The sequence below is a fragment of the Geospiza fortis genome, unplaced genomic scaffold (genome assembly GCF_000277835.1).
Source record: "Geospiza fortis unplaced genomic scaffold, GeoFor_1.0 scaffold231, whole genome shotgun sequence".
NCBI classification, from domain to species: domain Eukaryota; kingdom Metazoa; phylum Chordata; class Aves; order Passeriformes; family Thraupidae; genus Geospiza; species Geospiza fortis.
In genome coordinates, this window is record NW_005054351.1 from 4,486,639 (window position 1) to 4,508,480 (window position 21,842).

Below are 21,842 nucleotides of genomic sequence, written 5' to 3' on the forward strand. Positions count from 1 at the left end.
TGTGCCATTCTGAACAGATTGATGTAATAACTATGGGCAGGAAGGAAGATCCAGGGAATTACAGGTTTGTCAGCTTCACCTCAGTCCCTTGGGAGGTGATGAAGAAAATCCTCTTAGAAAGCATTTCCAAATACATGAAGGACAAGAAGGTGATCAGGAGTGGTCAACATGGATTTACAAAGGGGAAATGATGCTTGACCAGCCTTGCTGCTTTCTGTAATGAGGTGACTAGCTTGGTGGACAGGGGAAGAGTGATGGATGTGGTTTACCTTGATCTTGGTAGGGTTTTAGTCTCCCATCCTCACAGACAAGCTGACAAACTAGTTATGGATGAAATAAGTGGGCAGTGAGATAGATTTAAAACTGAACAACCCAGCCCAGAGGGTTGTGATCAGTGGTACAAGGTTCAGTTGGGAGCCAGTCACTAGTGGGGTACCTCAGGGGTCCATACTGGGACTGACACTGTTCCACATCTTCATTGATGGACCTGGATGATGATGCGGAGTGCACTCCTGGAAAGTTTCAGGTGATTAAAAACCTGGGAGGAGTGGCTGATGAGCCAGGGGGTTGTGCTGCCACAGAAAGAGAGATCTTGGCAGTCTGGAGAGAGAGGAGTCTCATCAAGTTGCTCACAGAGAAATGCTAAGTCCTGTCTCTGGAGATATTTGAGGGTAAGCCCCTGCACCAGTACAGGCTGGAGGTTGGAAAGCAGTTCTCCAGAGAAGACCTTGGGATCTTGGGGGACAACACAATGACCATGAGCCAGCCATGGGCTTTTGTGGTGATGGTGGCCAACAGCTTCCTGGGCTGCTTTAGGAAGAAGACCACATCAGGAAAGAAAGAATTGTGTTTCATTTTTTTGGTAGATCCGAGTTAATTTCCAATCAGAATGGGGTTTAGCTTGGGAAGGTATGTCAGTGCCATTCTGTCAGAGACAGATTGTAAGGATGTGCTTACCTCATCTTCAGCTCCAAGTAGGGAAGAGAATGCAGGTTCTGTAAAAGTCTTGCAGGCTCTGTTATGTCTTTGCTGTCTGCTAAGTGCTGCCAACCTTTAGCTCACATTGCCTTGACTGCAAGATAGTTCCTGATCTATACCAGTGTCCCTAAAAGTGCTTCACAACTAATTTCAAATATCTGGTCCAAAGGAGAGTCAAGAAGTGGGTTCATTTAAGCTGATTGACTTCTGTGAAACAGAGTAAATGTGGCACTTTATTTAAATGCAGAAATCCCTCCTCAGGGTTGATTAATGCATATGGTCTTTATTTTGCTCTCAGAAACCAGAAAGCACTTAAATAATAGTACCTGCAACGTGTCCCTCACCCCTTTTGTAATGCAGATCTGGAGCCCAGGTGTATATTGTGGAGCACACTGAAATCTTCTCATGAGACTGCCCATCGCTTGACCAGTACTTGTGCTTACACTGGCTTGCTGGCTATGGGTTACATCTGTGTTGCTGTCATGACCTGGGAAGTGCTATATTGAAATGGAAATAGCAGTGCCCTGGGTTTAGTTGGTTTTTTTTATGCCTCCAGTTTTTATTTTCAGGCTGTATAAACCTGCTCCCCTGAGCACAGATGCATAAAGAACACTCGTAGCATTTGATCACTTCAGTGCTTTGTAATTCATTTCTCTCTCTCTCTCTCTGTGCCACCGACTGAGTTCTGAGATAGATGTTCAGCTGTATCCCAGACAGTTACATATTTATCACTTTATCACTCAGTTCTCTGGAAACCAGAATCCCAGGGGAAAAAAGGTACAGTCATCACCTGGTATATCATGATACACCAGTATCTGGTGAAGGAACTTCAATATTTGTCAGTTTCAAAGAACAAGTGATATTGGGTGGCTCTATTACTTGTATTTGTTAGTGTTCTTTTTTCAACAGGTGACTTTTAAAATCTGACTGTATCTGCAGGCAATACAGTGTGGCAGATGGGGTACAGCTTTATAGAAAGTTGAGAGGGTCCCCTTTGCACCTGTCTGTGAAACAGAATCACATGCCTATGAACCAAGGACACTCTTAAGAAATCTCATGTTGCAAAATTTATGCTAAGAAAGTAAATCTTTGAAAGAAATATCTCTTTCCATGCAGTGGTTTCTTCCTGTCTGTGTGCTGAGGCACATACAATTCAAAGAAGGGAGAATCTTTACTAATTTGGTTTGGAGTTGTTTTAGTCATGAAGAACTGTTGAAATGGAAAGCATGTTTGTTCAAATCCGTGGTTCTACCCTGTCAGTAGTTGAGCAGATTCTTCATTGGTACCACGTATCTTCTTATTTCTGAGGATTGTGACACCTCAGATATATGTTCTGTCCTTGGATGACTCGCATTCTTCTTTATGCTTCTCAATTTCTTTATACCTTTTAACTGAAAAAAAAATACAGCTATGCTTCCATGAAATGGAAAGAACTGGGTCTAGCTTAAACTAAGGGGTTTTTTCCAATGCTTTTTATTATTTGGATGGTGGTTGTACTTCAAGAGTCCAGTCCTCCTCCTTATCCTTTGTACACTGTAAAAAAACCTGCTAAAGTTAATTGTTCATGCATGAAATGAGCCGGTGGGCAGATTTAATATTTCTGTGAATTAACATTTCCTTCTTGATTTTTACAGTGCAATTGAAACTGGGAACTGATTATTGTGAAAACACATAAATAAGGAAAAGTTCTTCTAGCTTTTTGTGGTTAGAGAATGTTGTCCTCATCCCACCTTTATCCAAGAGCAAGGCTCAGTGCTTGCTGTGACTTGTTGTTGAGTTTTCCTATAGAGTAAAATTTCATTACATTTAGTTTTAAATTATGGAAATAATAGCTGTGTCTTGCATCACTTAGAGTGTGCTCCTAGCTTATAGGGTAAATTTTCTCCTTCTGATTGTTCAGGTTAAGTTATTTTTATTATTATTTAAGTTATTATTATTCAGTGGCTGAGTCAGATGACTCTGCTTAACTGACATTAAGATTCAAAGAGCAGGGCTCACTTACAGAGCTAATATCAGCTCCTTGGACTGCCACAGTAAAAATAATGGAGCTGGACCAGGTCTGACAACAGCTCAGGAATCCTGAGCTCTGACTTTTTTTCTCTGGAGCCACTGTTTTGAGGTGGCTCACTGTCAAGACATTGATGTGGCTGTTTGGATGGAGGTTGGTGAAGGTGGCAGGTCCTTGTGAAGTTTGTACATACAGACCTTTTGGTTGCCCTTGTACATGTGTATATTTAGCCTGTCCACTCAGAAATGAGCAGGTGAAACCTGGCTAACCCTTAGGGAGAATCTAAGCTATGTTGTTTGGGCGTTGGGGTTGGGTTTTTTTCTCTTTTAATCTTAAGGAAATTATTCTGATAATGAATGCAGTTGGTTAGGAGTTTGGAAGATGAGTGTGCAGGAAAGGATGGTGCAGTCTTGAAGTGCTGGCTTCCTCAGATAGTTTTTTAATGTCCAGGAGAAACACTTAAAATGTGAATAATTACAGCTTCTAGCTGACTTTGGATGAACTAAAAATTACAGTGGCTGAAAGCATGCATTGGCTGAGTCTGTAATAAAAAAATATTTTAGTATATTCTTAGTTGATTTATTTTGATCATCCAGGTTAGCCAGAACAAGTAGCTTTAGATTAAAGAAAAAAAGGAAATAGCTTTTGTCCTTAGCAAGCATACAGCTGAAAGAAGTTGTATGATAATGCTTTATAGTTTTATGTGGCAGTGTTAACTTATAAAAGTTTTGGGGGTGAGGTGAATTAAATCAGTTCCTCCAAATGTTTATATTATTTACTCTGCTACTGCCTTACAGCCTACTAATACTTCTGCTCTGTAGGTGGCAGAAAAGGAAGAGTAAAACTGTTAGCTCAGGTGCCCTGATTGTGCATGTGGGAAATGTCACTAAATGAAAGTGAAAGACGTGTTTATGGACACCTCCATTTTCACAGCTTTCAGTGGACTCCTTCTGAAAGTCTCTGGGCTTCAGATGCTTCAGTCACTGGTGCAACTCCAGGCATCCAGTTCCATTTCTCTATTTGAGACCTCTTCTGTTGTACATAGAGACATCTTCAGGTTGAGTTCTTCAGGCTGAAACTGCTGCTTTCCTTGTGGTCATTTCCCCTTTCACCAGGGAGTTGCTTCAGCTCATTTATCAGCTAATTATAAAACCTTATTATCATGCTTGTTACTTTGTCCTCCATTTTGTTGGGACCACCCCATTTACATTAGATATTTGTCTCTTGTTTTTAAGTGCCATTTTGTTGTGCTTAAAATCATCTCCATAATCCTCTGAGCACCACAGTGAACACCTTGAATGTGCCTTTTGTCTTCCAGATCACGCTGCTGATTGGATTTATCAGCGTAAATAATTCTCCATGGACAGATTACAGTGCATACAGCTTCTTTCAGATTGTCACCATGTGCGACCTGGTTATGATTTTGTTCTTCTACATCATGCACATTTTCAGAGTCTACAGGAAGCTGACTTGTGTTAGCTGGCCACTTGCGGTAAGGCTGGGCTCCTCTCCTCTCCTCTCCTGGGGGTTGATGGGGCTTTCTCAGTCCATTCTTTGTGCTGTTTTTCGCTCAACTCTCACTCAAGATAGGCTGTCTTTCACTCAATTCTTTTTTGCCTCGTATGCAAATCCCTTTGTTGCTTGCATTCAGCTCAGCAGATTGTGTAACTGTAAAATTTTCAGTTGATTTGGATTTGATTCTGCCCTCCTTTGCACAGACATAAATCTAGATTTACTATATGGAAGGCAATTATTTTATTAAGAGGCAATCAAAAGGAAGCGACTGATCATCAAGCCTTCAGCAGGTGGGTCCTAGCTCAGGTCATTTATAGCAGCTCAGGGATTGCTAAAGTACCAAATCATAGCTTTAGAATTCATGTACTGCATCCTGTCCCAAAATAAAACCTGTGAGTGCTATTTAAATCAAATGTGCCTCTTTTTGGTATGGTTTTAGATAACTTAAACAACAGCAAAAAATAATATCCTCAGCCTGATTGCCGCAGCCTGGCCATTCCTGGGATATCCTGCAGGATGTTCCTGCCTCATTCCCGCATTTCCCATACACATCCATCTCTAATATCCTAGCAGAGAACCCACAGGCAGCACCAAAAATGTGAGACCTGAACTTCCTCCATAATTCTGCTCAGGTCAGCTAACAGAACAGTTCTGCATCCTAGTGTGGGATGGTGGATTTTAACAACTTCTTAGAACATGCCTCCCTTGAATATGTTAGTTCCACTGAAGAAGGGCCAAAGGAATGGGGAAAGCCAACTGGAGAGATAGAGAGGAATTTTTAAACCCAAGAAGTGGTTGGGTGGTGGTTAATGGAAACTATGTAAGTAATTTACAGATGTAAGATAACAGTTTGTCCATCCATCCACTTATAACCAGAGAAAAAAATTAATTTTCTTTTTCTTTTTAGCTGAAGAATATGGCTAGACTTTTTTTCAAATGTGTGCCACCACTATTTGTTTCTAAAGGTACTTATTTATCTAGAGATAGTACAGATGCCGGGATTGAAATAAAGGAGTGAAGTAAGCTAATAAATTACAGTTTTGCAGAGAAGCATTTAATGTGTGCATTGCTGTAACAGGACTGTGCTATTTTTGCCTCTGCATGGGCTGCTTCTGGGGTTTTTTTGTTGTGTGTTTAATTATTCCTCAACGTTCCAGAGTTTAAGGCACTGGAGTTTGTAGCTGCTCAGCTTCAGAAAGATTTATAGGATGTGATGCTTGAACATTGCTGCTCTGTTACAAAACAAACAACCTCGTTTTCAGTCACATTTAAGTATCTTTAGAACAGAAGAGGAAGACGTGAGAGAGTCTGGAAAACTACAGCTAGCATTTGGATGAGTTTCCTGGCAGGATCTTTACATTGCAATCAGGGGTGTGATTTGCAGCCAGTAAAGCTGAAGTGGTTCAAGAGGTTGTTCATTGCTGACACCTTTTAAAGCTTGGAAGTATTTCTCCAGAGGGGTACTCTGCCGGCCCTGCCAGGGTTGGTTCTCCACCTAATGTGGCCTTTGATGACTCTGTTGCAGCTTTGCCCATCCCTTGGATTCCTCTAAAGTAGTAGCTTGTGTACAGTGCTTTATTTGATGTCTCTAAGGAGGCAGTGGAATGTCCCATTTGCTGCTGCGTCATGGGCTAGTCAGAGAAGCCTCCTTGTGCATATAATTTATTCTGGCAAATGCAAGGGTTGAGATTTTGATTACCCGAAACAAGTTTACAAATTAGGAAAGTAACTTGTGGTCTCAGAGCCTACTTTACAGGAAAAATCCTCCTCAGCTCTTTTTAACACCTGAGCAGGGTGAAACTGGTGTGGTAGACTGTTCATCTTCTGGGCTTTCCTTGGAAAATTTCCTTTTGGGACTACATTCTGTCTTGAGACAGAATCTCTCCTCTCCTGTGTATTTGCTTGGCTCATGCTAGTAGTGCAATGCAGATAAAGGAAGCAGATATCCACCTGCCCCACCCTGCTGTGCACAAGAAACAGCCCATGTTCAGTGTCCAAACACCTGTACTGGTTGTCATAAGCTTTGCAGGGATTCAGAATATAAATCCACAGCTACCTCATGCTTGTTACAAGGTAAAATTGACTCCTGGGCTGATGCTTATCATCTCAGAGAAGAATTTAAATGTGGTGTCTTGGTCCTCTCTCAGAAAACATCATGGCATCATGTTTTACTGCAGCTGTGCTTTTCATGGCTTCCCTCCCTTCCCTCCCTTCCCTGTGGTTCCCAGTCTCAGCTGATTTAAGTTTTTAGTAAATGCAGCAGTAGATCCAGTGCTTGCTTCCTAAGATTATCAGAAGTAGGAGCATTTGGTTTCCCACTTATGCTATTTCATATAGGCTAGAGAAATATGTCCTTAAGGCTCCTTCTTCCTCCAGAACCATCCCTTTAGGTAAGGTGCATACTTGATGCACTGAATAATGTACTGTGCTGAATTGAAAGGATTGCATCCATATCCAGTTAGTAAATCCTATTCCAGTAACATTAGTAGACCCAAACTGTTCTTTTTTGAGCAGAAACTGAGGTTTGGTGTAAAATCCACTCACAAGGTGAGTTGCTGGGTTTTGGGTTTTGGTTTTTTGCTTTGTTTTACTTTGCTTTTTTTTTCTTTTCCTTTTTGACTATGTTTTGTCCTCCGGGTTTGAGGGTTTGAGTCATCTCTGCCAACTTTCTTTCTGAGACATATCAAAATGCTTTACAGATAAGTTTCCCTTCTGATCCATGCTGTGCTTGTCTTTTCAGGAGTTTCTTCATTACTTAATTGGTACAATTCTGCTTCTCATTGGATCGATTGTAGCAGCATCCAAGAGTTACAATATAACTGGACTTGTGGCTGGAGCGGTAAGACTGTGTTTATTAGGCTAGTCACTTTTAAAATTGCAATATATATTAAGTAGGCCATTGGAAATCTATCACTTGTACCTTTGTTTTCTTACAGACTTGCCTTAGTTGTGTCTTGGTTGGGTGAACAACCTTCTAGCTCATTTCAGTGAATGTTCTGTAACACAGTGCCAACAAAAATATTTTGTTGTCAGATGCTGGACTCATCACTAATGTTGGTATTTGTCCTGCCAGATCACTGAAACCAAAGGCTTTTGCTTTAACCCACAGGAACTAATGTGTTTAGGTGAAGAATTAAGACAATTAACTTTTGACAAGAGACTGTTGTAGCAGCTGGAAATTACCTAAAGGATTTCATTCCACTTTTCAGCTTTCAACGCTTCCTGCTCCTGAACAGAGCCCTGTTCAAGATAATTTCTCCTGAGCTAAAACCCAGTGAGGCTCTGAGCTGACTTCTGGCAGGTCCTGTCTGCTTCTCTTGGCTGGAAGGCTGTACAGAGAGAGGCATGACTTCCAAGTGTGGGTGACAGTATTTTCACAGCAGCAGGACCTGAAATACAACTCCTCCAGAATAAAGAATTACTTTCAGAAACTTAGTCCTGACAGTGCAAACAGACTAGGAAACCTACCTGACTTGTTTATTTGGCAGACAGCAGGGAAAGACTTATTTGAATGGGGCAGTAAAAGAGCAGTAATCAGAGGTGCTAGAAACAGTCTTTTCTTTGTTGCAGAATCCTAGTGAGAAGTTTAGAACTTGACATTCCATGCTGCTGTCCGGCTTTTTCTCCCTCCTTGTGCATGACTCTCAGTCTGTCTTTCAGTTTTGACAAGATATGAGCTGCTATGATACTACAGAAACTTCTGGATTTTTTAGTTTTTTGTCAGAATGGAGTAAAAAAAACCCACTCTTTTTTGGGTCTGTTAATCCCATAGAAAGTGTAGCTGAATATACAAAAGTGTCCATACATGCATGGAATATGTGTCATCTAATGCTCCATAAGTATTTGTGGTTTGTTTGTTTTCTCATCCAGACTTTCGGGTTCCTGGCTACAATACTTTGTGTTATAAGCATGTGGTCATCCTACAAGGTTTCGTGCATCACACAGTCAACAAGTAAGTATCGTGCTTAGTAACTGCCTGAATGCTTCCCAAAATGAATATTTATATTTTCTGGCACAGGGCTGTTTCTACCTGGAAGAATCTATTAATGCCCTGGTTGCAGTGACTCAGAATTACTCAAAAAGCAATAGTTCCAAATTTTCTGTCATCACAAACATTGTCACAGCTACTGACAGCTGTTAACAAATAGCTACAAGAGCAAAATAACTTGCTTCTAGCTAATAATGAACATAGCAGTGCTTTCTTTTCTCCCTTCCCCACCCCTTACCAAAAGGTTTCCAGTGTGTTGCTTAATAAATTGGATGAATTTGTCTGTGGCAATACAAGTGACACTGTCTTCCTTTTCAAAGATGCATCTGTGTGACTCCATCACCTGTGCAAGACGTCTGCCTTACAAAACAGGATGCCAAAGAGGAGTGTCCACTACTGAGGAGAGACACATGGGTGTATTGTTACTAGCCTGGACAAGCTGGTAGCTTTGGAAGATCTGCTTGAATTCCTATGCAAAACAATGTTGTGAACCAAAGTTTTTTTAGTCCCCCCTCCCAAAGAAGTTTATAATGGAGAATCTGCTTGTTTCAGAGAAAGACAACTTCTAACTCGCAAGCTGGGCTGTGGCCATTTCCAGCTATTTGCAATAAGTGTTATTTAAAACTCATTTGGACAGTCATTTGGTTCTCCTTTCAGAGGGATGGAAAAAATCCTTCTGATTTCCTCCATCTGTTTACACAAGGGAAATCCTGAAATTCCTACCTGATTCTTAACTTCCAAGGATTATACGTTTAACAAATGAACAGTTACAAACTAATTTGTGCCTGGATAAGCTGACCCAAGCCTTTGTTACCTCTTCCTATCAGAACTGTGGACTTTTTCTAACATCAGCTCAGCCAGCATCAAAAATTATGAACTACAACTTGAAAACATCATTTCAAGCACTTCCTCCTAACCCCAACAGTACACGATGAAATCAGGGATTTTCTCTATGAATTTTTAGCAAAGATTATTCTTTTAAAATTCCCTTGCCAAATACAGAAAAATATGCACGCAAGAACATACATTTAATATTTTATGGGGTCTTTTTTTTCCTTCTTTTCGTAGTAAGACCATTTCTTTAGAAAATTTCTATGCGTTTGCTATAAATTATTCACTTTGTAATCTAACAGTGTTTATGGAAAGCCCATTGTGAATGGAGCAATGTGCTTCTTTCTCTTTCTTCCATGTGGTATTGTCACTTCCTCTGCCTCAGCTGGAATCTGTGCTCCTGGGGACTCTGCCCAGAGCCTGGACAGACAGAACAGTTCAGTTTTGTCCAACCTGGTATCATAATGAAATTCTATGTAACTTCAGTGCTGAGACAATGCCTTCTTGGCACCTTTGTCTTTCCTTTTGCAATCCATCTCTGGTAAGCTGGGAGTTCTTTGCAGGAAAAAAGGAAGCATGGGCCTCTCTTCCTCTTTGGTGCTTCTCCAATCATGTCTAGCTGTGAAGTAGAACTCGGTTTATTCTCTTGGGATAACTGCATGGTGGTGCAGCAGAAGTTGGGTTTATACAGTTTACCAGGGACAGTCTGAAGAAAAAAAACATTTTCTGGCCTCCTATTTATTTTTCTATTTGTCTGAAATTCTTCATCAATAATGCTAAGTAATTGAATGGTTGTCTCAGAAAATTCTTTTTGTGCCTCATGGCAGGTCAACATATATTGCTATTTGTTGCCACCTTTTTTTTTCCATCCTAATATATGTATCTTTACTTAGAATTTATTTTTAATTCTGACAACAGAAAATTGGCCAGCTGCTAAAATGTCAAAAATTTTGAGTAAGTAAATGAAAATAGGCAACTTGAAGAGGTAAGAATCCCCCTACTCATGGTGCACAGTTTCTGTGATTCTTTTTGCTATTCCTTTTCAAAAGTGTCCAGTTTAGAGCAACACAGAGCAGGAAACAATTCAAAAGGACAAAATTCTGTTTTTAGTGGATGAAGGTACATACATTCACTCCAAGATAAAGTGCTTCAATATTAATACAGAGGATTATTCAAATAGACCATATAACAGGCATATATATTGTTAATAATTTCATATTGGCTGTTATTTTTCTACAATGTTCAACTTCTGCCCCCTACCTTCAGATGATGTGTTTTATGCTTAGCCAGGAATGAGCCACTTTCTTCTTTTTGACAGCCAGAATTGAGCATAGCTCAAAGGCTTTCTGGCTAGAGAGAACAAACATTCTCCTCAGCTGGGAATCCATTGTCAGCAGTGTCAGTGATAGCTCAGCCTTCCTTGTGCTGTCGACACAGGACAAGTCAAATGGCCTTATGTGACAAGAGACTTCATTCTGGGCACTTTGAGTGAAAATACCTGCAGAACAAGGTACTCACACACACACACACACACACATATGTGTGTGTCTAATTTTTTGCAACAGGGGTGCTTGATCTCCAGTCCTCCTGCCAAGACTGACTTAAGAGTTTTCGGAAAGCAGCACTCTGACTTTAATTTGCACTGATATGACAGATGTTTAAAGATACAACCTCTCCTGTTCCCCTAGAAGAAAAAGGCTGTGTTATTTCTCCTTCACCTCCTGAGGTATGACCTCAGATTGACAGTAGGAACCTTCCCACATTAAGCTTTAAGCCTGCTTGGCAGTCCTGTGGCAAGCAGTGTTGTGCTGAGTCCTCAGCGCTGCTGGTGGCAGTGGGGAGAAGCACCTGCTAAGGATTGGGGCTGGAGCCTGAGCTTGCTCTGCAGAAAAGGCTGTTTCCACTTTCTCCTGGAACCATGCCCCCTCTCCTGGCACTATACTGGCTTTTTTTTTTCCTGCCTCTCACATCACTCTTGTCAGTTGTCACCATATGGAGAAAAAAAAGTCAAGGGGAATTTCATGCAGTCTAACGACCAAAGAATTTCTGAACTATGTTCTGTGATCATCCAAAGAATATGTTTTGCTGTAAGTGCACTTGCCTATACTGGATCAAGAGATGTAAGTTACCAGTTCCCTTTTGGCTTTTGTGCCTACTGACAGGGCTAAAATGTTCCTGCAGCTTTGGCTGTTGCGACAGCGCTGGGTCCACAGACCCACCAGATGCTCCTAATCAGGATGCTCTCAGGCTGGAAGACTGACATCTCTGCTGCCAAAGTTTCCTTGCTTTCCCCAAATCCTCCTTGTGAAGCATGTCTACCAAGAAAAGCACAGATTTTCTGTTATCACCAGCTCCACCGGGGGTTGCTGAATGACAGCTCCGTCTGGCAGGGAATTCAACACCTCTCTGCTGTACCTCTGCCAGCAAAAGTGTTTTAAGTCTCCTTCAGTGTCAACCTGGTTCTGAAAGCTCCATCTGTCTGCAACTTTGTCAAATATGGGATTCCAGCTGTTTTAGAAATAAACTCTGTTAGCTGTCTGGGTGATGTGGAGAATCAGACTGTTGTCCTGGTCATTTTTTTCCTTCCTCTACCACAGCAATGGCTTTCTCTCAGGGGAGTATCAGAATACATCCTGTAACTGGAGGAAAATAGGTAAGAGCCACAGAAAAACCTGCTGTTGTGTTTGGATGTGCTCCAACTATCCCACCCAAAAGTTGTCCATCCTCTTCAGCTCCAAGATGAGTGTAGTTTATCCTTTGACCTAACATAGAGTTTGAGATTCAGTTTTTACTGAAAAATTAAAGTGTAAATGCTGGGAGAAGAAAATTTGTAGTACAAACTGTTTCATACTGTGAAAAAACCAAAACCTCATGTTTGAGCTCTGGGGACTTGAGATAAGGCAGGGAGTGAATGGTGCTTTTGTCAGGTAGAAACCAGGAAAATGAGAAGGGGAAATGAAACTTTTAAAAAAGAGGAAGAGGGGCTTTGAAAAGCTTGAGGACCACAGTGCTGGATGAAGACACTGCAGGTTATGTGACCTGCAAATCTTGCACACTTTTTCTGTTGCTGAGAATTGGTTGCACTGTTTGGAAACAGTTCACTATGTGGGGTTTGAAGAGAGTAGCAGGACACCAGGATAATGATAACTTGTAAGGAAGTGTATGTGTGGTGGTGGGGTGTCAAATGATGCTCCATGGAAGAGGACTTGGAACTTTCTAGGACAAAAAGGAGCAGGAGAGAAGGAAGATCAGGTGCAAACATCCATAGAAAGCTAATGAGGGGAAACTAATTTGAGTGCCTTGTGCGCTAATAGAAGTGGTGGCAGATATTAACAGTTTCTGTGCTGGTTATTAGAGGGCAGATCTGCCTGGAGTGACAGAGAAGTCGCTTTACTGCTTGCCTGTACTTTTTACCCTGTGTCTGGGATTTTCCTGTTCTGCTAAAGCTGGGGAGAGATGCACGAGACCTGACCACAGATTGTGGAATGTGGCATCAAGTTGCCACATGCTCTGCCCTGTTTAATTTTAAATTGCTGTGGGCTCCACTGTGCTTAGAGACAGCATGGAGCCACATGGTGCTGCTGAGGCTGTGTGCTGGCCAGGGGCCTTGTCCATCCCTGCAGCTTGGGCAAAGTATGGACCTACTTTTAGACTGAGTGCCATCAGAAAGCCAAGGAAAGCTAGATTTACTTATCTCTGGGCCCTGCTGGGCGTCCTGCAGGTGCTGGTGGTTGTGTGAGCCATGGAGAAGTGGGGACCAGAGAAAGAGAGGCTCACATCCTGTTCTTTCTGCCTGCAGAGATTTACACCCCAGTGGCAGGAGAGAGTCCTCACCACAAAGCTCTAGGGTGCTCTCAAGCAGCCCACCTGTTTGCGCTGCTTCAAGTTTCACACTGGAGCAAGTGCCATGCCCTTGGCTTACCCTTCACTCCTCTGCAGACACACGGGGCTGCACACTTGGGAGGCCATCCTGTTGGGAACAGGTGGCTCTTGGTTCCAGTCCCTGATCCCAGGGCTTTTCTAACCATGCTAACCCTAGCAGGTCAGAAAGTGGCACCAGTGCTTGTTATCTCCCTCTCCTGGAGAAGAACAGTTACTTTTTTCCAGCACAACAGCAGCTGGAAAACAGGAAAAGAATGATGTCCTTTCCAGAGGTCACTGATTACCCACAGCAGGCTACTCCAGAGTTTATTTCTGTTCTGCCTGTCCCTGACCCCAGTCCATCAGCCTCAGCTAGTGCCCTGGGTCAGCACGCTGGTTTCTCACAGCCAATATGGCAAGTACATATCAGTGTTTGTTACTAGGGACTGATCAACATCAGCAGCGGGTTCCCACCATCCCAGAGCTTGCACAAAATAAAGAAAAAGCCATATTTCTAATTAACTGATGATTCATCCTCTTGTTATCTCATATCTGCACTGTTCTACTGTCTAAATGATTTGCCAATTTATTAAGGATCAAACAAGCCCTCATCACGTGCCTGGACCAGTCCCTCTGCCTTGGGGCAGTTGGCAAAAAAAAAAACCAAACCAAACCAAACCAAACCAAACCAACAACAACAACAACAAAAACCAACAAAAAACCAAAAACAATTAAAAAAACCCAACAACAAAAAAAAGAAACCCACAAAAAAACCCCAAAAAACCACAACAAAACAAAACAAAAAAAACCTGTCTGCTTTTGCCCTTTACCAAACCTCTGCCTGAGCTGCAGTAATAGTGAAAGTGAAGCTGTCTGGCCATGCCTAGAAACAGCACTTCACAGGTGGGAAGATTGAAAGTTAGGGGGAAAAAAGAAAAAACAAATAAGGGAAGAAGAAGAAAACAATAATTAGAAGAGTTGCAGCATCACAGGAGTTACCTGCCTCAGGGATGAGGTGGCTGCCAGCTTTCAGTTTTTCAGGTGAGCTTTCAGTTTTATATGGAAGCAGAATTTAGGTACCAAAATCCTTGGCATTGTTCTGGCTTAGTGCTGTGAAAGCTTGGCTTTAAGATTCCAGCATTGAATAGTCAAAGGCCTGATTTGACTGTGGCTGCTTGTACTGTGCTGCAGGGGATGGCAGTATGATAGGGAGGGCTCATGAAAGGAGGCTGTGAGGGACCTTGGCTTTTTGTGTGGTGATGGTGAGGAATGAGGGCAGAGCTCAAAGAGAAAGTGCAGATGAGGGAGCTAAAATCCAGGGGTCACTGCAGAGTAGCAGCACTACCAACCTTTCCTGAGGGAACAGCTTAGAACAGTGCTGTTCCTTGGATTAACATTTTTACATCGCTTCCTGAGCATAACACCACCTCCAGCAGCACCTGGTTTTTCCATATTGCTGAACTACAGCCTTACAGAAAGGCACAACAGTGTTTTCAAAAGCAGCTTTGTCACTGGGTAAACGCTGGCTTTCAGATGAGACATGTATTTGGGTGAAGTATGTCCTTCAGAGCACTAGCCAGCCATAAAGGCCTGAACTTTTGAAGCAGAAAAAAAAAGGATTAGGGCATAGATAAATTTGCTTCAATTAAAATTAATTTTTGATAATCCTGGCTTGGACTGATTTGAATTCAGAGTGCCCAAGATTGTGTAAATTTCATTTATTGCTCTTTAGATGTTTGCAGACCTAGAATAACAGCAAGACACAAAGCAACCACTTGAAAGGAATAAACTGCAACCTCTAAAGCCCAAGCCAAAGAACAGCAGTCCTGCCATCCTCACAGTGAGAAGAAGTCCTGCCTGCAGTGTGATGTAACCCAGGAGTGCCCAGGTGTCCTGGTGCCAACACTTGGTGCTGCAAAGCCCCCAGGTTACTCTGCAGTGATTTCGGCCCTGCCTGGTGCACAGAGGCACTGTCACATCTGTCACTTCAGAGCCCTTCTCCCAGGGGACTCCAGACAGCTGGGGCCATGCAAAGGCAGGCAGGCAAGTGTGCAGCAAGCCAAGCACCTGGGAAGGAGGGAATAGCACAGAAGAAAAGGAGCAGGCTGAGTGCTCTGTGCTTGCATGTGTGGGTATGTGTAGACAAACAGTCCTGTGGGGGGTGAAGGAAGCACCTGTGTGTTTCTGTGGGTGCTGAAGGGGCTCCCAGAAAGACAAGGAGAGCACACCAGCTCTTGAGGCAGAGCTGGTGTGTGTGTGAATGCTGTGGCAGCTACACAGGGTGGTGGGGCATTCCTCCCCACAGAGGGGAATGTCCCCAGGCCACTAATGGAGAGTTACTGCTAAATTAAGTATGTCTGAGCCACTTGTTCTTTTCTTACATGTTTGCACTTGTGTAGGAAGAGCAACACAGACAGGCAGCCCTCTTGGCGCAGGAGGAATTGTAACAAGAAGGAACTGGAATGTGGGGAAGAAGACTCCCTAGGTGTAGACTCAAGGCATATAACCCTGGGGCATATGGGAGGTCAGACTAGGAAATTAGAGACAGCACTCCTTCTGCACTACTTTTACAGCTCAAAGAGAGTAAATATCATTGTCCCAGGAAAAAGCACAGTGTATCTTGGAGACCATTTGCATGGGACTAGCCTTAATACTCAGCCACTCTCCCCTGCACATCTGATGAACAGCTGGTGCAAAGGAAGAGAAGAATCTCTTCTCAAGAGTGAATCATAGCAGCAAGTCAGAGTGCAGGAGTTACCCTTCCCCTCTGATTCACCCTCTAGATGTGCCTCTTCCTCCACCAGCTACCAGGGCAACTTGGCCTCTCAGCTGGAACATCTCAGGGTGAAGCTGAGACACTGCTTTTACCTTCCCACGTGCAGCTAGGATAACACTCATCTTTTACTTCTAGCACTTGTATCTCAGCACAGAACAGAGCTGGTGCTGTAGCTGGGTGGATGGAAAGAGACCAGGCTAGGGGTTTGATACCACCTCAAATCCTGTAGCTAGCCAAAAGCACCCATTTGCAGCTTCCTTCTATTACATCTGCAAGCCAGCTGTGATGGTAGGGTATGACTCCCCTCCTCCCCCTGCCAGCACACATACACATACACACTATTACACTAACACAACTTTCCTTTATTATGATTATTGGGGGTTATATGAGGTGGACTGGTGCTGGGGGCTTTGTACTACCACTAGTATGAATTACAGCTCTGCTGGTGTAACAGCTCCTTTTCCACCAGAAGTGCTTTGTCTGTCTAGCATAGTCTACTGTTATTGCTACATCTGTAAATCACTCTTAACATAAAGCTTAATGATCTGCATCCCCCTTTTCCATGAACCCCTGCCAAACAAGAGCACAATGCTGCAGCTGTAGCTATTAAGCTATGGTGGCAGCAAAGCACTCCATTAATACCTCATGCTCAGCAGTTTGTGATGCATGAGAGCTGAATAATTATGCCCTTGTTACCCTCAAATGAGATGCACAATTGCCAGAAACAAGCGTTTACAATTAAAAAAACTCCAAAACTGTATCAAGTCAAGGACAACATTGGTTCATTCATAAAACAAGCCTTTCTGAGCAAAAGGACGATGAGGCAGAAAACAGGCTTACATTAATGAGCCAGTTGTTTCTAGAGCTGTATTGTACCCTCTCAGAAAGGCCTCCACAGCCTCTTTATCCCAGCTGTTTTGAGAAACTAGCAGGCAGAGATTTAGCCAAAGCTCTTGTTGCTATGAGTTGCACTGATAGGGAGGTTTAGTTTAGGTTTGAGGTACAGGAATGGGAAGCAGGGCTTTAGCAATGTGAGTATCAAAACTCAGTGCTCTGAAGCATTTGAAACTGAGCAGGCAGGGAAAGGAGACTGAAAATGGGTGTAAATGAAAATAGAGATGATGAGTCTGTCCTCCTTGCTGAGGATGGCTTTCTGCTCACATCAGGATAGCAGCTCCACACCTTTGGTTAGTGGAGTGCAGAGATCACAGAACAATTAAGTAACTGTCCCTTCCTCACCTAGACCTCAACGTGAGCAGGGATTTCAGAATCTTGTCTGCGCTGATATTTCTAGGAGAGGAACAGCTGGTACAAAGGAAGTAGCTAAAAGGAGGCCTGTAGTGCAGACAGGCTTGCATTATTTTGAGCAACATTGCACCATTCTCTAAGCAAGGATAGAGCATATGGTCACAGAAAAGTTGTCATCCTTTTTGTCTTCCCATGTTATGCTTCCTGTAAGTCCAAGTAAGGACTAAAAAGAGAGCTCTGACATACAGTCCCAGTTTAGCACTGCAGGACAGTGCCTGTCTCTGTGCAGCACATCAGGCAGCGCATACCTGAGTGGGGATTTGCTGTCCCCATCTGGCTGTGCATGCATCGTACTGCAGAAGAATGTGTTTGTGCTGTCACCTCCTCATGAAGCCTGACTCTCACCTCAGGACTTGCTAACTTCAAAACAGCCAAGTCTGGTTTATTTTCCCACCAATAATTCAGCCAAGAGATAATAGGTCATAAGAAACAAACTGAGTAAGTGATCAGGGCACGTGGGCTGGCCAAAGCAAGTTTCACTGGGATGCCTGGAGAGGACTGGAACTGCAAGAAGTCCCATCTGGCACGCTTTACAGCTATGCTTGCCAACATTTCTGTTTGTGGGCCCTGATTTTTTTTCCAGCATGCATAATTTGCATTTTTGGATAATAAGCTTCCCTCATTTAACTTAAGAGTCCAGGAAATGCACAGGTACGCCCCACTCCATTCCTCTCCCACCTGTGATCCACAGACCTTTCATTGAAAACCACAGCATAGTACAGACCACAAAGTTCCCCAAGACTGCAGTGCAGTGTTTCAAGTGTAGGTGCTGTCATGCAGCTGAAGCTAGACTTGTGTTTTTAAAAACATTTATTGGCAGTTACAAAACACAAGTAATGCAAGTAAAATCCTTTCAAACCGCTCAGGCAAAGTATTTCCCTAGCACAATACTGATGAGATTATATTGCCAAAAATACTTCAAGCTACATATCGAGAAATAAGAAAATTAATGGAAAGAGTATCCCTAAAACGCACAGTTCAATTTATAGAGGGACATGTGGGCTTCAATCCCACTGGAAATACAGGTGGGAAGAGGACGGAGTCCTTCAGACCAAGTAATTTCAATCCCAGGATCATCTCTGCCCTCTTGTGGACAACCTTCCCTCCTGCAGCTTCTCGGCAGGTTCCTGTGCAGACGGCAGGAACAAGGCAAAACACATTTCTGCCCTTCCCTGTGCTTCCTTCCGCGAGCTAAAAACAGCCATTCCCAATCCAAGGGGCAGCCACGCCCAAAGCCCAGCCAAGCAGCGACCCTCGCTTGGATCCTGCAAGACCGCAGCTGTGTGAGAGAGCAGGTGGCTGGTCCTGCTCCTCCCTGTAAGGAGAAAAGCCATCCCAAAGCAAGGAAACACATCTGTGCCTGGGCCGAGGGATGCACAGACAGTGACCAGGTGGTGCCTGTACACTCACAAAGGAAAGCTGCGTGCTACCAGCCCATATTCTACCCTGCTGCTGCACTACATTCTGTCATTTACAGTGAACCAGCCTGGATTAGGCTCCTGAGAAGAGGGTTGTTATGATTCTAGCAATAACATGATTTAAACTGTGCGGTCAAGCTTCAAATTACTAAATCTAATATTTCTGAGTTATTTTCTCATGGTGTAAAACCCACCACTGACATATACAACATTTTGTCTTGATTGTTTCCTTGCATCTAGGTAATTAAAAACATTTGAGACCTTTTTGCCTTTTGAGTCCTTACGATTACACTCATCTCTGGCAACTTCATCAAAGAGACAATTTCATCTTTAAAATGATCTCATCTTTTCATGTTACAAAATAAAGAAAAGCATACTGTGGCATTCCAGTTTCTGTGCCAACGATGAAGGAAGTGTCATTCTCCTCCTGCGGACAAGATGACCACCAGGTAATAAGTAATCTGTAGGATTATGAAACAAAAAAGTGCTCCCCTGCCAAAAAGCAAAACATGCAGGTTTGCTTCCTTTTCCTCACCCCTTACCACTGACAATCAGCTAAACAATTTTTTAAAGATCAGGCAGCTCTCCCTCAACCAAGGAAGTCAGTGACCCGCATTTTTCTACACCAGAATTATTTGCTCTCAACACCTTTTGCTAGGTTGTGCTCCTTCCTTTAGCAAGTCTGCCCCTTTATTATTTCAGTTCCATGGAATCAAGACAATAGGAAGCAGCACCTGATTATGCTTCTCATAGGAACTTACAGACCACATGTAAAAGCTACTGCAAACTACTTAGGCTGGACCCCGTGGTCGGGGCAATACTGACTTTATCAGACCTTTTTCTCCTGGGAACTTCTAGTGAGAATATCCAGCCAGTTGGACCCTCTTCCCCAGGAACAGGCAAACACAATGCAAGCTCTTTCCTCCCAACCAGGAACAAAAGAATGATGTTATTTCCTATGGCTGGTTTTGGGAAAAGTACATAGCAACACCAAATTATAGCAGCAAAAACAAGACACACTTATTTACTAAACCTTTATTTTAAAAAATTATTACAAAATATTTTATTTCCTTAGATCAAGAAAACATAATGTGTTAAAAAAGATCACAGGTTTAGAATGATAACAAAATAGGCATTTAAAAATTATTTAGATGGAAATTCAAGGCAACACTGGAAACTACAAAATTCTCGCTTTATATATATAAGATTAATGTATTATCATCTCGCTTTGATAATAATGAAAAAATCACTTAAATTCTTAATGGTATTAAAAGTGACATATAGCTCTGTCCAGCATAAAATCTAATATCCAGAGAGCTGCTTATGTTTACAGCAATAGACTAAAACAAAGATGAATTTTCATCTTGAAGGCACTATCAGCATCTTTCTTTGCTACAATTTTATAGAACCTTTGAAAATTTTCACTAAGAACTTCCCTTCCATGTAGAAAGCTTGGTAGTTTATTGCACAAATTTGACCAAGGATCACCACGACAGCCATTATACAAAACCATCTTGTGCTGAGCTCTGAGAATTGTGGGAGATCATTCACTGCTCTTTCAGGTTGGAAGGTGCAAAGATAGAACTCACCTGTAACAGACCACAACCCTTCCCTGCTCTTTTCAAGCACAGGGTACAAGCAGTAAGGCACAATTCCTTCCCATACTCAGAACCAAAGGGCACTGGCAGCACTGTGATTTTAACGTGAGCTAAACATCAAACACAAAAATTAACATTCACAATCTATGCAATGCCCAGTACAGATCTTCAGAGCAGTTCACAGTCCAGCTACTGGACAAGTCCTCACGTATCCTGAAAAATCCTCTCCACTGATTCTCAAGGCACTACAAAAAAGTCTTGAAAGTGGTTGCAGAGCCTTAATCTTGACAGATTCAGCTGGAAAACACCAAAGCTGAGTGTCCAAGCAGGCTCCAACGCCACTGCCAAGCACTGTGGTGAAGAATGGAGAAGACAATCCCCAGATAGAAGTACTGGGCCAGCTGCTTCTTTCCAACAGTCTTTACTACCAGTTATGATGTACAGAGATGTTCACTTTGCCAACAGAAGAAATTTGAGGCAGTTGTATCTAACAGCACTTCTACCAGAGCTCCTATCACTCTCCTGAACAATCCTTAATCTGTGTAAGCCAAAATCAGCCACCTTAATGGAAGCAATTTAAATAGGTGGTTTAAATAAGATTGGCTGATTTCATCAGAAGCAGGCTGGGAAACAAGCAAAAGGCTTTGCTGACAGAGCATGAGGAGTAAGAAGCATCCAGCATACACACAGAGCTCCTGCAGAACCAGACATTTAATCCAGCTCCAACAGCATTCCCTAGGATCAGTCTAATTAAGAGACAGACATTTAAAGCCAGCACCTGACACCAGAGGCATCAAAGGGGCATGTCAAGACTGCAGACAAGTCTGCTCAGTCACTGCAACAATGAAGCCTCTCCCCCACCTAGACTGGGAGGGCAGAGGACCTAGGAGTGATAAGGAAAGCTAGGATATAGGAAGCTGAAAAAGCAGTTAAAAAAATAACCTCACAGAAGCAGAAAACAGCACACACACACACATGCAAATCTGCTTCTCAACTATTTTAAAACAGAGCAAAAACATCTTACAAGGTGCAAGGATTAACAGCACTATCATGCATGTTAGACAACAACTGGTTTGGAAGCAATATTTTAGGCAACTGCCTTAAACCTGTAACCATTCTGTGACTTGCTCCTAGGATTTAACTACTATGTGACAGACTACGGCCAGGTAAACTGCCAAGGCCAGGAGATGACTTTACAGATCCCTATCTGTATCTCCAAGAATGGACATCAGTAACACATCACTTAGGTGGGGAAAAGCCTATAGAAAAAAAACAGCCAAAAACTAGACTTCCATTAAGTTATCTTCAGGCTGAGAAAAATAACAGGAGAAATTACCTCAGGATAAAAGTCCTTTCACGGTGCTGCTTTGCTTAATAAATACTTAGCAGCACAGTGTTGCTCTTACACTATATTTACAGCTACCAATTACAGATGACGATTTAAAGACTATAGATATTTTGGTGGGGGAAAAGCAGGACTTTAGGCAATAAAAAGAAACCAAAACAAGACTGTTGGAATGTTACTTATATGGGCATGGTCCCCAGAGTAAGACACTGCAGA

At 42.6% G+C, this 21,842-nt stretch overlaps 1 protein-coding gene across 1 annotated transcript in view; it reads left to right on the forward strand.

Annotated features, from left to right (window-relative positions):
* Positions 1–11,877, forward strand: part of CMTM7 (CKLF like MARVEL transmembrane domain containing 7) — a 26,114-nt gene extending 14,237 nt beyond the window's left edge. Inside the window, exons 2-5 of the mRNA XM_031058896.1 lie at positions 4,305–4,478; positions 7,242–7,340; positions 8,372–8,453; positions 8,810–11,877. Coding sequence (XP_030914756.1) covers positions 4,305–4,478; positions 7,242–7,340; positions 8,372–8,453; positions 8,810–8,823 — 369 coding nt within the window. The 3' untranslated portion in view covers positions 8,824–11,877. The remainder of the gene's footprint in view (positions 1–4,304; positions 4,479–7,241; positions 7,341–8,371; positions 8,454–8,809) is intronic.
* The last annotated feature ends 9,965 nt before the right edge of the window (positions 11,878–21,842 follow it).